General features: G+C 38.2%; 1 protein-coding gene and 1 non-coding gene across 2 annotated transcripts; both read right to left on the bottom strand.

Moving 5' to 3' along the window:
- On the bottom strand, positions 1–80 carry TRNAL-UAG. Its single transcript has one exon. It is a non-coding gene; the product is annotated as a tRNA-Leu (tRNA).
- Positions 81–1,848: 1,768 nt separating this feature from the next.
- Positions 1,849–13,020, bottom strand: LOC115965795 (loganic acid O-methyltransferase-like). The gene is made up of 3 exons (XM_031085096.1): positions 12,868–13,020; positions 2,905–3,555; positions 1,849–2,482 (listed from the first exon to the last, which is right to left on the bottom strand). Exons 1-3 carry the CDS (start codon positions 12,928–12,930, stop codon positions 2,144–2,146), a joined length of 1,053 nt encoding a protein of 350 aa, XP_030940956.1. The 5' UTR covers positions 12,931–13,020; the 3' UTR covers positions 1,849–2,143.
- Between the last annotated feature and the right edge of the window lie 653 nt (positions 13,021–13,673).

Consider the following 13,673-nt stretch of genomic DNA (forward strand, 5'->3'; position numbering starts at 1 on the left):
TGACAGCTGTGGGATTTGAACCCACGCCCTTTCGGACCAGAGCCTAAATCTGGCGCCTTAGACCACTCGGCCAAACTGTCTTCACATCACATACTTTCATATATCATCTATAACAATAAGCCACTCCGGTGTTTTTGATTTAATGTTATCTTGATATATTTACCATCGAATATCTTCATAATTCCATGCCATTTATTAATTATTATCTATCTTCCAATTTTCTCTGCTCATGGGGATAACTTTGGCTCCTCTACCTCTAACCAAGCTTTTGAGTTGCTGAAGTTGGATTGCAGACAGTGTATTAATATTCTTTGTTGGGGTGAAGAGTCAAGGGATCATTTTATCCATGATTGTATGGTGATTTCAAAACCAATTTTGGCTCGGCATAACTTATGATAGATTGAATGTAAAGTTTTGATTGTTGCTACATACGATAGACCACTAAGAATGAGACAAAGGAGTTATTCTGCATCATTGTCTATTCAAACTCTTTATCAATCACCCTTACAAGACCGTATTTTTAACGTTTGTTCCATAGAATGGACTTCTCATAAGCATGGGATCACATATTTCCATGGATCCACAAACTTTATGAATTATGACTCATTAAGTATTGGAAAAATACTTTTTAATGCTAGTTCACATTTAGGTTTCACACATGTCTACAGAGAACGTATTTGCTATCAAATTATACCATGTTAGCGGTATCAAAATTCTCACTTAAAGTTTTTGCCTAAGACCCCCAAAGTTGCTGAGCCGGCCCTAAATGTAAGAATAACTTTAAAGCTAGGGTCAAGCAAAAACATGTAAAAACTATTCGAACCGCTTCAGCTTGACAATGACTATGGGAGACCACGTTCTATTGGTGAAATGTATTGCTTTCAAAAAGTTTTGAGGGTCTATGAACCATACTTAAATGTAGATTTGTCCATTCATACCTTCTAATAAAACAAGCATGGACCTTACTTGTTTAACAGGGGTTTATTTGTTGTGTTTTTTTTTTTTTTTTTTGGATTAGTGACTTTGGGATGGGATTTGAATCAATAACCTTTCGTTTCATAAAGTGTGGTTCTTTGGTGATTGCACGTCCCCATTAGGGTTGAGGAAAGAAATTTCATATTACTAGAAACTAGAAAGTAGATTCACACTCCAAACTAGGCCCCTCTTTAATGGTTATACTTGGATCATTTTCTAAGGCCCTTGGCTATTTGGTGAACGGTTTGAACACTTGACCTTATGACTTCAGCCTAATTTTTTTCTAGACTTGATTCTCTGTTATTGATCTCAGTTTTTTTTTCCCTCCATAATTTATTGGAGCATCCAAGATTAAAGTGTATTGAAGCAGCTCAAGAAGAGATTCTGTCAATTTTGACTATCAATTGATCCTCTCTTGATCAATGAAAAATCATTGGCTCAATTGCTTATGTGTTCGATTTTCTTAAGTCAAAGCCTTTTATTATTAAACCCTTGTACGACACGTATATGAAAGCTGTTATAACTTGATTTTAGTAGGACTTGGAGAGGCAGAAATACAAAACTACATAGAGAGAAAATCAAAGCCTTGCTGAATCTGCAAGTACAAAAAGACATTTCCATCATGTAGAGGAATTTTATGCATTCTGAAGCTGCGGAGTCTGCAAACATGTGCAAAACCCATTAAATACAACAAGTTGGAGCTCTTCAAGTAGTAGGAACTTTGCAACTGAATTGCCTTATATGCTAGGCTAGTCTTGTTACCATTGAGGCTCTTTATAGTTATTAATAAAGCCGAGATTAATCTAATATATGCCCGATGTGGAACTCAAAATTCATACACAATACACACCCAATCAATATCCAATCAATCTAGAGCATTACATACAGTCTTTTATTATTGGGGTTACCATAGTAAACAAATTGCAACATCATTTTGCAGAATTCCATAATGTGGAAAGAAAGTGTATAACACAATGGAACAGAATTAAATCCATAAGGCATCAAACGCAGCCTAATAGTTACCACTATTTATTTTGGTGTTATTTATACTAGTGTAAGTTCTAAGTAGATGCTACCACCATTGAGATAAGATACTCTGTTCATGTCTCTTGAGTTACTTTCAAATTCAAGGTAAAGCTCCATCAATGCTCCGAATTGTATGTATCTTCTAAACGGTTGCTATGCGATTGAGTAACGCAAATAAAGTAGATCCATTCCCTGACTCGAATATGGACGATTCATCAAGTTTCTTGTGCAATGCATCAAAGAGCTCATCTATAATCTCCTCTCCAAAATGCTCCTTAAACATTCCCTCCATGCCAGCTCTAATTTGAGATGACGTCACCTTGCCTCTTGAAAAATTACCACTCGGTATTGCTTGAGGAAGAATTTCCATTCTTTCTAAACGGAAACATCCATTTCGTTCCACAATTGCTTCCACTTCTTGGGGAGATGCAAAATATGTTGGTAGATTGAAGGTGTCCACTTTCTCTTCACTAATTGTACCCTGCCTCGTGAGGAAGAAAAGAAAATCAAGGGAAAAACCTTAGCAGCTTCAAAAAGTTATATCTTTCGCATCTTAATTGGAGGCTTAATTTTAATTTCATGAAATTGAAGTAACAATTCTTCAAGTTGTATGCATACAGTTGACCAATCTTTTTTAGTGTATGCTTTATGAAAAATCAATAACAATGTAAAATTATTAACAACAACAACAGCAACAACCATCATAATAATTATAATCATTATGTAAAAATAGTAGGACTGTTGAATCCACACCAAGACCTGATAAAACCGCTTAAGCCAGAGCCATCCATGTCGAAACATGTCTGATTCGAGCATTATGAAAGTAAAAATATTGGATGCATACCATGTGAATCATTATGAAAGTAAAAATAATTACTCACAAATGGATCATTAGTTTATTACCTTCTTAGCCATGTCTAGCAAGCAAGATCCCAAGATTTCTCCTACCATATTGGCAATAGCTTGTGAATGAGGGAGTCCATTGGGACGGCCTGGGATGATTATTACTATAAATCCTCCATATACAACCTCTTGTGCTCTAGCATTTAAAAAGCACTCCATGTCCTTAGCATATTGAGCTGCATAAGACTGAACAACTTTGTCTGAAGCATTTGAGTAGTGGATCCTCCCTTTATTCCAAGCAGGAGAGCTTTTGTCCAACACCTCTTTTGGTACTTGAGAAAGACATTGTAGGGCATAGGAAGAGAAAACAAAGTGAAGAGAGGCATTAGGAAATAAGCGAGAATAAAAAGAACCAGGCACGGCTGCTGCATAATATTTCCTGTGTGGAGGCAGGGATGTAAAGAGTGTGTTAAAATCATTTGAAGCATGATCGTTAAAGAAGACTTGGAATTCAGGAGTGTTATGTCCTTGAGATTGATATTTGAGCTCCACTGCATCAACTATGTTTTGCATTGCCAAAATTGTGTTAGGTCCAACGGAGCAACCCAAATCTGTGACTCGAAAGGTGTTGGAAGAAGAAAAGTTCTGTATGTCAAGCTTTTCAGCTATTGCCTCATTGATATGTTCCTTGGCAGCATCGGCCGCTCCTCTCTACGAAATAGAAGATTGGGTTAGTTATTATGGTTGAGATAATTACAAAATTACAAAATTATTATGTATACAATATGAATAGGATCATTTACTTCACGCAATCACAATTAAGATTTTATTTCTGGTATCTAAGAGTGTAAATAGTGTTAGCTAAGGTCATCTTTTTTTTCTTTTTCTTTTTTTTGAGAAAGTAAGCTAAGGTCATCTTAAATATGCCTCTTTAATTTGTAATGTATATATTAACTATCATTACTCAATATCTTAGCCTAAGAAATAGAGTAGATGCTCTTAACATGTGTTACGCTTGTCTATCTTTTTTCTGTTCAATTAAAAATTCCGAAGTTTCTCCAAAAAAAAAAATTTAGAAATTCTAAGTCTTGTACTCCGAACTTTTGACGTCGAGGACAATTAAAAAATTGGAAATTGAATTAATAAGTTAGAATTTATTATTGTAATCTCACTATTCATGCTAATTTTTCTTTTTTTTTTTTTTTTTTTTTTTTTTTTTTTTTTTTTTTTTTTTTTTTTTTTTTATAAAGGAATATTTCTGAAAATTAGAAGATGGTATCAATGATGAATCCTCTCTTTCTTTTTTGTTACCCCTATGAGGTTGGATTTTTTTTTTCTTCAACAACATATTATTTGGTATTCGTGTGAATGGTTTCGAATATGCAACTCAAGTGTATGGCAGAATTCTTTTATACATTTTTTTTAATGTTTATACCTACGTAATCTTAACGGTTAACACAAAATATTCTCTTATTTAACATATATATATATATAAAATGGGGGTAAGCTACAACAAAGAAGTGCCGTTCAGAGGGCACTGGGGGCGGAAACATAAATAGGTTACAAATGTAGTTCTGGTACAAGTGTAAACTAGGGGAGAAGAAAAGAAAAGAGCCATTTTGTTTAAGTGAGAGAGCTCTGAGGTAATTCTAAGAGAAGTGTAGAATTGAGCCTGCTGAAGACTGAGGCCAAGGATGCCTTATATAGGAGGAGGGAGCCTTGGATCCATTCAGGAGGAGGAAATCACGGAAGGTAATTTGCTTTTACTTCAGGTGAATATCTTTTCAGCCGAAAGCAACAGTAACTTCAATGATTCTGCTGGGGTACTGTTGGAGTGAACAGTAACTGGTCACTGTTTATGAACAGTATCTTGTCCCCTTGCTTTTCTGGAATAGTAACTCTGCATAGTGTTCTGGACTGTGCAGTGTATAGTGCCCTGTTGGTCAACTCTGCAGTGCGGGTACTGTTCTGAATAGTAGCCAGATTTGCAAAGGTGGTTTATGAGCTGGTCTGGACTTCAGAAGCTGTTCTGGAGCGTCTGGAAGCAATCTCTGTAGATACCTTCAATCTGTATCATAACCAGAAGGATACCCTTCGTATGGATCAAAAGCAGGAGGTTCATTATCATGCTCATGCTCGTGGTACCTGTCAAACAGATTACAAAACCCACAATAGAGGAGAGGTTCATAGTCTGCTTTCTGGGCGGTGTACAGGGGGAAATCCGTATGGTCAAGCCTTTGGGTGGTGAAGGCTTCTGAGTATGGTCTGGTGGTAAACACTGTGACTCTGCCAGTATTTCCAACAAAATGGTAATTTTCCCATAATTCTTCAGTGACGTGTTTGTAAGTTACTGTAAATTTTGATTTTAAATCAAGTTGGCCGGTACAACCGCCATAGTTATTCATTATTTTGTGTATTACTTTGAAGTATGTTATCTCTAACAAACATTATTTTGTTTTACATCTATTTTCTGATAGCACTTCCACTCCTATATGTTGCATTTTTCATCTACTATTTCATCTTAGTCAGTTTATACTGTTATTTCCTTTGGTGGTAGGCTGAGCCTCCCGTTCATTCAAACTGTTTATTATCTTGTGATTACCTGTTTAAGCTAATCCTTTACTTCCCAGTTATCTTCTTTTCTCATTCTTTGTTTCTTTCCCCACAATTTGTTGCAGATGTGTACCATGCCAGGTATTGTGTCAGAATGTTATCCAGTAAGTCTAGGAGTAATTCCTGTTCTGTGATCGATTGCTACCCAGTAAGTCTGAAGTACCGAGGAACCCGAGTCAATCTGTAATGCCCGTTGAGCCGTTAGCCAGGAGAGCGTTAGGCGTTAGGGTCGGAGAGGATAGGGAACGAAGGGAAACAGTCGTAAGTTGATAGCAAGATTCACAGAAAGGTTTCTGAGCGGCGGTAAGTTGGTAACAGGATACAGTAGGCGTCCATACACTCCCTGTTTCAGATCTAAGGATAGATCCAGAAATTGGAAGATAAAGGTAGTCTAGGTTGTCATTGATTTCTTAGGCTTGTAATCCAGAATGATAAATAGAATGTTTAGAAGGAGTGACTCTTCCACTTCCATCAGATCTAGCAGTACAAACCCACCTGAGATTCCACAAGAAGATGGAACAATCAACTCAGAGTCGTACCAGCTTTCAGATCTAGATCAGAAGTTAGGAGATTGGAACATACCCAAAGTTCCCACAACCCAGGTCTATAAGTCTTCGTCATGGTCCTTGAAAAAGTCTTTCAGAACGGACTACCATGTTAGGACTATAGAACAAGTCTACAGCATTAACAAGGAATATGAAACTTGTTATTTGTTGTCCCCTGCAGCCATGAAAGCTCACAGGGAATCTGGTCACAAATACCTCCACATAGGACTTGTCCAAGTCGGAGTTAAACCATTGATCAGAGAAGGTTTGAACAACTCGGTCCTTATGGCCCTCAGAGATACTCGTCTCATCAGATTTAGAGACAGCCTCTTAGGAACCAAAGAATCTAGTTTGAGTAACGGTCCAATTCATTTCGACTGTTTTCCAAACCTCACAGTTGCACTTGACGACCCTCATATCCTGAAGGTCCTCACCCTCAATATCAGAACCCATGGAATCTTTGTATTACATGGCACCAAACAACTTGCTCTTATATACCGAGTGTATTATAAGTGCATGAGGACGAACATGTCCATTCAAGCTTTCGATAAGAGAAAGGCAGGTGAAACCACTCTTATCCGAACTTCAGATGTTAGATCCACCGTTCAGGTACCAAGAACCCTGAAATGGTCTGAAATAACATTCCCAGAACAATGGTCTTTAGAGAATGAAAATTATCCTCTACAGATCCAGAATCCTGTTAGGAACCCAGATCCAGATTATGTCCAGCAGTTAGCCGATGGTTCGGTTAGACTTAGCTTTGACCAGTCTAGATTTCGGTCACCCTTAGAATATGTTGAACCCTTGCCCAAATCCTCTTTAGATCTGCACCGGGATACATACCAGGAACCAAGGTCAAGATCCATAGATCTTCGCCAACCCTTTAGGCAGCCAACTATCCTCTTGAAAGATAGACCTGCATCCCAATGTAGTTCGTCCAGAACACGAGCTCCATTCCCTACGTCTAGAAGAGACTTAGGACCACAGTTTCAAGGTGTCAAAGACCACTCCCAGGTTAGTACCCCTTGTTAAACAGCCAAGCAAGACTTTGTTGATGATCAAGAAGAAGATCGCAACAGTCAGGACAGTCTTAAGCCTCCATCTCCATCAGGATCTGATTTTAAAAATCCTATTCAGCAAGAACCTGAATATGACTATCAGCTCCTCGTGTTGACAAAAGAATTCATTCCTGATATGGATATGCTCGAAAAGGATTTTAATTCTGAACAGAACAGAGTTAAAAGAGAAACCTACAGAGCCAACCATACTAGAGAACAAAAGGTTGAAGTTTTGGAGAAATGGAAGTTATTCATGAAAGAGGTAAAAGCAGATTATCCTTTCTTTGAATACTTTGAGAAACATTTCAATTGGCATAAAAAGAACTGTGTCATTTCCAAAACCAACTGGAAGTTACTTCCCAAGAAGGATGCACCAAGCTCTAGCAAACCTGAAATTGTTAGGTCTAGTCATCCTCCTCAGGAAACCATACTCCTTAACCACCGTAGTACCGATGTTATTGCCTCACCCTTCAAGTGTCCAACCCCAGAAGAAAAGGTTGTCAGGAAGGTAATAGAGCAAAACAACTATACCAACCAATGCTTAGGAGTCATAGGAAAACAGCTTAATAGGATAGAAGATAGGATTGACAACAAAGTTCTCCTCCAACCAGGAAACCTTAACAAACCAATCCAACCTCTAGAAAATCCTCTAGTCAAGCTTCCCACAACCAGACAAGCTAGCCTTAAACCAAAGGAGCAAACAGCCCTAAAGGAAATGGCTCAAAAGCTTGATGATCTCGTGAAAAAGGAACCAGACACCCCTTCACCAGATCTAACCTCAACCAGCAGGGATCCTAGGCTTAAAACCCTAAATGCCCATACAGCTTCTAGCAGTTCTAGCAGAACCTCCTCAGAAACTGAACAGGAGATAGAACAAATAGAAGACCAATTTCGAGGTTTACAGGTAAATAAGCTTTACCAACCCAAGGTAACGCCAACTAGCCTTACCAAGAATTGGTATCCCAGACCAACACCCCCTGACCTCCAATTCGAGGAAAGAACCATGCAATTCACAATGTCCAGTGGTAAACTCTATGAATGGAACATAGATGGTTTATCCGAACAGGAAATCCAAAACAAAATCCAGCATATAACCATGGTAGCCAATAACTATCTAAATGATGGTATTCCAAACACCGAGGTTGTAGAGCTCATTGTTTTAGGATTCACTGGAAAGTTGTTGAATTGGTGGAACCACTGTATGACAGCCACTTCCAAGGAAGACATTAAGCATGCTGTTCAAAAAGATGAGGATGAGAACCCTATCTTTGACGAACGCATAGGAAGAGGTGTTCCCGATGGAGTCAATACCCTGATCTATACGATCATGAAACACTTCATTGGTAAACCCAGCAATGTCACATCTAGGATTTACGACCAGTTGAGTAACCTTAGATGTAAAAACCATGGAGAATACCGGTGGCATGAAGATGTGTTCACCACTCGTGTCATGCATAGAAGCGATTGTAACTCTCCATTTTGGAAGGAGAAGTTTATCAATGGCTTACCTACACTGTTTGGACAGAAGGTCAAAGAAACTCTTGCCAGCTCTCTAGGTATCATAGACTATGATAACCTGACTTATAGAGACATCTCAAGCACAATCCGAAATGAAGGGATGAAGATGTGTAGAGATCTCAAGATCCAGAGCCAAGCCAACAAGAGCAAAGCCAAGTACGAAATAGGGAATTTCTGTACCCAATATGGCTTACCTTCCATCATTCCCAAGAGGAAATCCAAACACAGAGGCGAAGAACCCTCTGAGAAACCCCATTGGAAGAAACCTACCTCCAAACATCATAGACGTCAAAAGTTTAATACCAATGACTTCTATAAGAAAGGTAGATCCAAACCCATGGGAAGGTTCACACCTAAAGCATCAGGAACATGCTATAAGTGTGGAAAGAATGGTCATTACCAGAAAGATTGTAAAGCTAAGGCCAAAACCCTTATCAATACTCTCATTAGTGACCAAACCAGCAGACAAGAAATATTCAAACTCTTAGAACTCGATCACCTAAGCAGTGAGTCTAGTGACCAAGAGAAACACCAGTTGTTTAGGACTTCTTCTGAAACCTCTAGGGTATCTTCTAGTTCCTCTAGCGATACAGACGAAATCCTTGCCTGTCAAGATAGTTGTTGTAGAAACAAAACTATCCATGTTCTTTCTAAACAAGAAGAGCTCCTCCTCGATCTCATAGAACAGATCAAGGACCCTGAAGAGAAAGCTCAAAGACTTAGTGAGTTCCACAAAACCCTAGTCAAGGAAACAAGTACATCCAAACCTAGGTTTCAGGAACCCAAAGTCGATTTGGAAAAAATCTACAGCAGATTTACCAAATCCAAGAAAGAAGTAACCATCCAAGATCTCCAGAAAGAGATTAAGGATAACAAAGTTGAGATGAGAAACCTTAAGCAGGAATTAACCATCCTTAGGGTTGATCATGGTCTCATGGACCTTAGGGTCAAAAATCTGGAATTTACTTCACAGCAAGGCAATGAGGACAGAATCTCATTACAGAACCCTTCTGATAACGAAGTAGATGAAACAGTTAACCCTACTGCAGATATGGAGCCAGAACCTGGAACGTTCTTGCAAACCATCAGTCGGATTAACTTCCAGAAATGGCACTCCAAAGTCAGGATTGTCATAAAGGATTTTGAATTTGAGGTAGTAGCCTTAATAGATTCAGGCGCCGATCTCAATTGCATTCAAGAAGGTATTATCCTCTCTAAATACTTCCAGAAAACCAAAGAAAGGTTAACTTCTGCAAGTGGTGGGAAAATGCAGATTGATTTCAAAATCCCTGAAGCACAGGTTTGCCAAGACAATGCGTGTTTCAGAACCACCTTTGTTCTTGTCAAAAATATAACAGATAGGGTCATCTTAGGAAACCCATTTATGTGTCTGTTGTATCCTTTCATCACGGATAGTGAAGGAATCACTACCCATCCTTTTGGCCAACCAGTCAAGTTTAAGTTTCTTAGAAACCCTGAACCTAGAGAGATTGAGTGTCTCCAGAAAGTTTCTGTTTCTAAAAATCTTAACCTCTTCAAAGCCAAAACATCTTCTTATGGTCCAAATCAAGCCCAGAACCTTGATCAATTTGTACCATCCATCATATTTGATAATTCCTTGAGTCTTCTTCAATCTCATAAATTATCATCTCATCACATTGCATATAAAAGAATTTGTTCCACGACATCTCATGATTTTAACAAAAATGCTTTTGAAAACAACCATTTTGTTAATACAGGTATGTCTTCTTCAAATTCAAGAAAAAACAAAGGAAAGGTACCTATGCAGGGATTTCCTAACAAAATGCATGAAGGCGCTTCTTCTGGCCAAGAACCCAGAAAAGCAATATCCCTTCAACCTATGTACCCCACGGCGGTTACATATTCCAGTGGATATATGGCTATTACTCTTCAGGAAGTTAAAAACAAGGCCTTGCAATTTAGCAACGGAGTGTATAAAGATCTCCCTCCCTCCACTAAATTCATCCTTGATAATCTTCAGAGAGCATTCACCCAAAACCACTATAACCTTTTCCAAAGAACCCTTAAGGCACTAGAATTACACCTAGTAGAACTTGAGGCAGGAAATGCAATTCTTACTAGTCAACTCTTTGGCAAAGAGGATATCCATTCCATGGATAAAACGACTATCATGGGCACTGACTACGCCAGGTTAAGTCTTAAGACTCAAAACCAGCTTAGAAGTGCTATTGCCAACTTGCCTTCTGATATACAAAAACGTATACTTAGAAGCAAGGCTATGTCTGAATCATGTGACCAATGGTTTACGCATTTTAAAATAATGGTCACCACCCATTTCCCGGTTTTAGGAGAAGAAGCAGATGCCATTGAAACTGCCTCCATCCGAGAAACCTGGAACCACTACTTTGGAAGCAGTCACAGGGTCTATGAAAAGAAACATCCTTTTCCTGGTCTAATAGTCAACTATGAAGACAGGGCAGACGATGAAGACAGAAACCCAAGCTGGCTTTCAAGAATGTTTGAATATGGTTTCCTTAGACTCATTAAACTAACGAGCCATGTCCAGACCAGTCAATTCCCTCAGATAATCCAACAGGTCATAGCAAAGATCAAAAGTCCTTTTGTATCCATCAGATGCTGGAGTACTCTCCCACAATGGGACGGTAACAATTGGATGACTGTTCAACCTGCTCACCACCTTGTACTCATCAATGGGTACACCCACAATGGCCCCTGGTATGATGGTGATTCCTACCTTTCCTATACTGATCCTTTAGGACTTGCGGAATGTTGGAAAAGATACTTCAACAATGAACTCCGAGTTATCACTGGAGAACTATGGGAAAATTACCATTTTGTTGGAAATACTGGCAGAGTCACAGTGTTTACCACCAGACCATACTCAGAAGCCTTCACCACCCAAAGGCTTGACCATACGGATTTCCCCCTGTACACCGCCCAGAAAGCAGACTATGAACCTCTCCTCTATTGTGGGTTTTGTAATCTGTTTGACAGGTACCACGAGCATGAGCATGATAATGAACCTCCTGCTTTTGATCCATACGAAGGGTATCCTTCTGGTTATGATACAGATTGAAGGTATCTACAGAGATTGCTTCCAGACGCTCCAGAACAGCTTCTGAAGTCCAGACCAGCTCATAAACCACCTTTGCAAATCCGGCTACTATTCAGAACAGTACCCGCACTGCAGAGTTGACCAACAGGGCACTATACACTGCACAGTCCAGAACACTATACAGAGTTACTATTCCAGAAAAGCAAGGGGACAAGATACTGTTCATAAACAGTGACCAGTTACTGTTCACTCCAACAGTACCCCAACAGAATCATTGAAGTTACTGTTGCTTTCGGCTGAAAAGATATTCACCTGAAGTAAAAGCAAATTACCTTCCGTGATTTCCTCCTCCTCCTGAATGGATCCAAGGCTCCCTCCTCCTATATAAGGCATCCTTGGCCTCAGTCTTCAGCAGGCTCAATTCTACACTTCTCTTAGAATTACCTCAGAGCTCTCTCACTTAAACAGAATGGCTCTTTTCTTTTCTTCTCCCCTAGTTTACACTTGTACCAGAACTACATTTGTAACCTATTTATGCTTCCGCCCCCAGTACCCTCTGAACGGCACTTCTTTGTTGTAGCTTACCCCCATTTGGTATGTTTGCCAAGACAATGCGTGTTTTAAAACCACCTTTGTTCTTGACAAAAATATGACAGATAGGGTCATCTTAGGAAACCCGTTCATGTGTCTGTTATATCCTTTCACCACGGATAGTGAAGGAATCACTACCCATCCTTTTGGCCAACCAGTTAAGTTCAAGTTTCTTAGGAGTCCAAAACCTAAAGAACAATAATTATAGATGAATATATATAGTTTAGATTATATAAGCTTCTACCATAAAATGGCCTAAGTTTATGTTACGTTTATTTAATAGAATCTCACAAATTATTCATATGATAATTAGCTTGAAATTATAAGGTAGATATTAAGCATTACAAACTTAAAATTATATTTGAAGATTAGGATTCTATAAAGTTCTTAGTTCAAACTCTATCATAAAGTACCTAATTTTTTTTCATCAATTTAGTATGTAAATATTTTAATTGAATACCAAGATGATTATAGTTAAATTTTTGTTCAAATATATATTAAAGTCATAGTAAAATCCACAATCCATTTGTTTCAAAATGGATAAATTAAACTATATGAATCATATGATAGAGTTAAAGACCCTGATCCTGTGATCCATACAACTTACTCAATAACACTTCTTACAATTAGAAAGGAATACCTGGAAAGAGGAGTTATTCGAATAACTGTACTCGCCATTTCCGCCATTCATTGTAAAAGCCATCTTTCTGTCTCCTTCTCTCTAACTGTGTATTTTCCTTCCTTCAACGCAGTAGTAAACTACAAATGTTTATAACACCGTTAGATCTTGACAGTTGACCCACGTTACAAGAGAGAGAGAGGGAGACAAATGGATTGTGGCGGCGTTGACATTTCAAAGCACGTGACAATGGGACGTTTCAAACAAAAGTTCAAGTCGGCATGAGGCACCCCATGTATTGTGGAGCTGGTCATCCATGATGTGCTAACTACTATGTCCTATTAAGATATAAAATTGACCATCAAATTAGACCAACTAGTATAACAAAATAACATTTTATCTCAAATTCTTGTGTAATGAAACAATGGCATGGGCTATTATTTGAATTTTAAAGATAAATATTTAAATTGAGCGTCACAATCTACTAATGCAAATTTCAACAATACTTTGATTTGTTTAATAATATATACGTTGAAAATACAAAATACTAATTGAATTATAGAACTCTTGACCGAATTTAACATCATAACAAATAATAGTAAAAGTCTACTAATATTAAATACAATATTTCCTTGGTGACAAACTAAAAATGTTTATAGTCAACATTGAATCGAATCATAAGCAAAGAAGTCAACTAGTATACGATATATGCTCATTATGTTGTCATGAAGAAAATAATTGGCATATGCTCGTTATGTGGTCATCAAAAAAGTTCAGCTTTTGACAACTAAATAATGAACTCATTATTGTGGCCTAAAAAAATGATT

The sequence above is a fragment of the Quercus lobata genome, chromosome 10 (assembly GCF_001633185.2).
Source record: "Quercus lobata isolate SW786 chromosome 10, ValleyOak3.0 Primary Assembly, whole genome shotgun sequence".
In the NCBI taxonomy this organism is placed as follows: domain Eukaryota; kingdom Viridiplantae; phylum Streptophyta; class Magnoliopsida; order Fagales; family Fagaceae; genus Quercus; species Quercus lobata.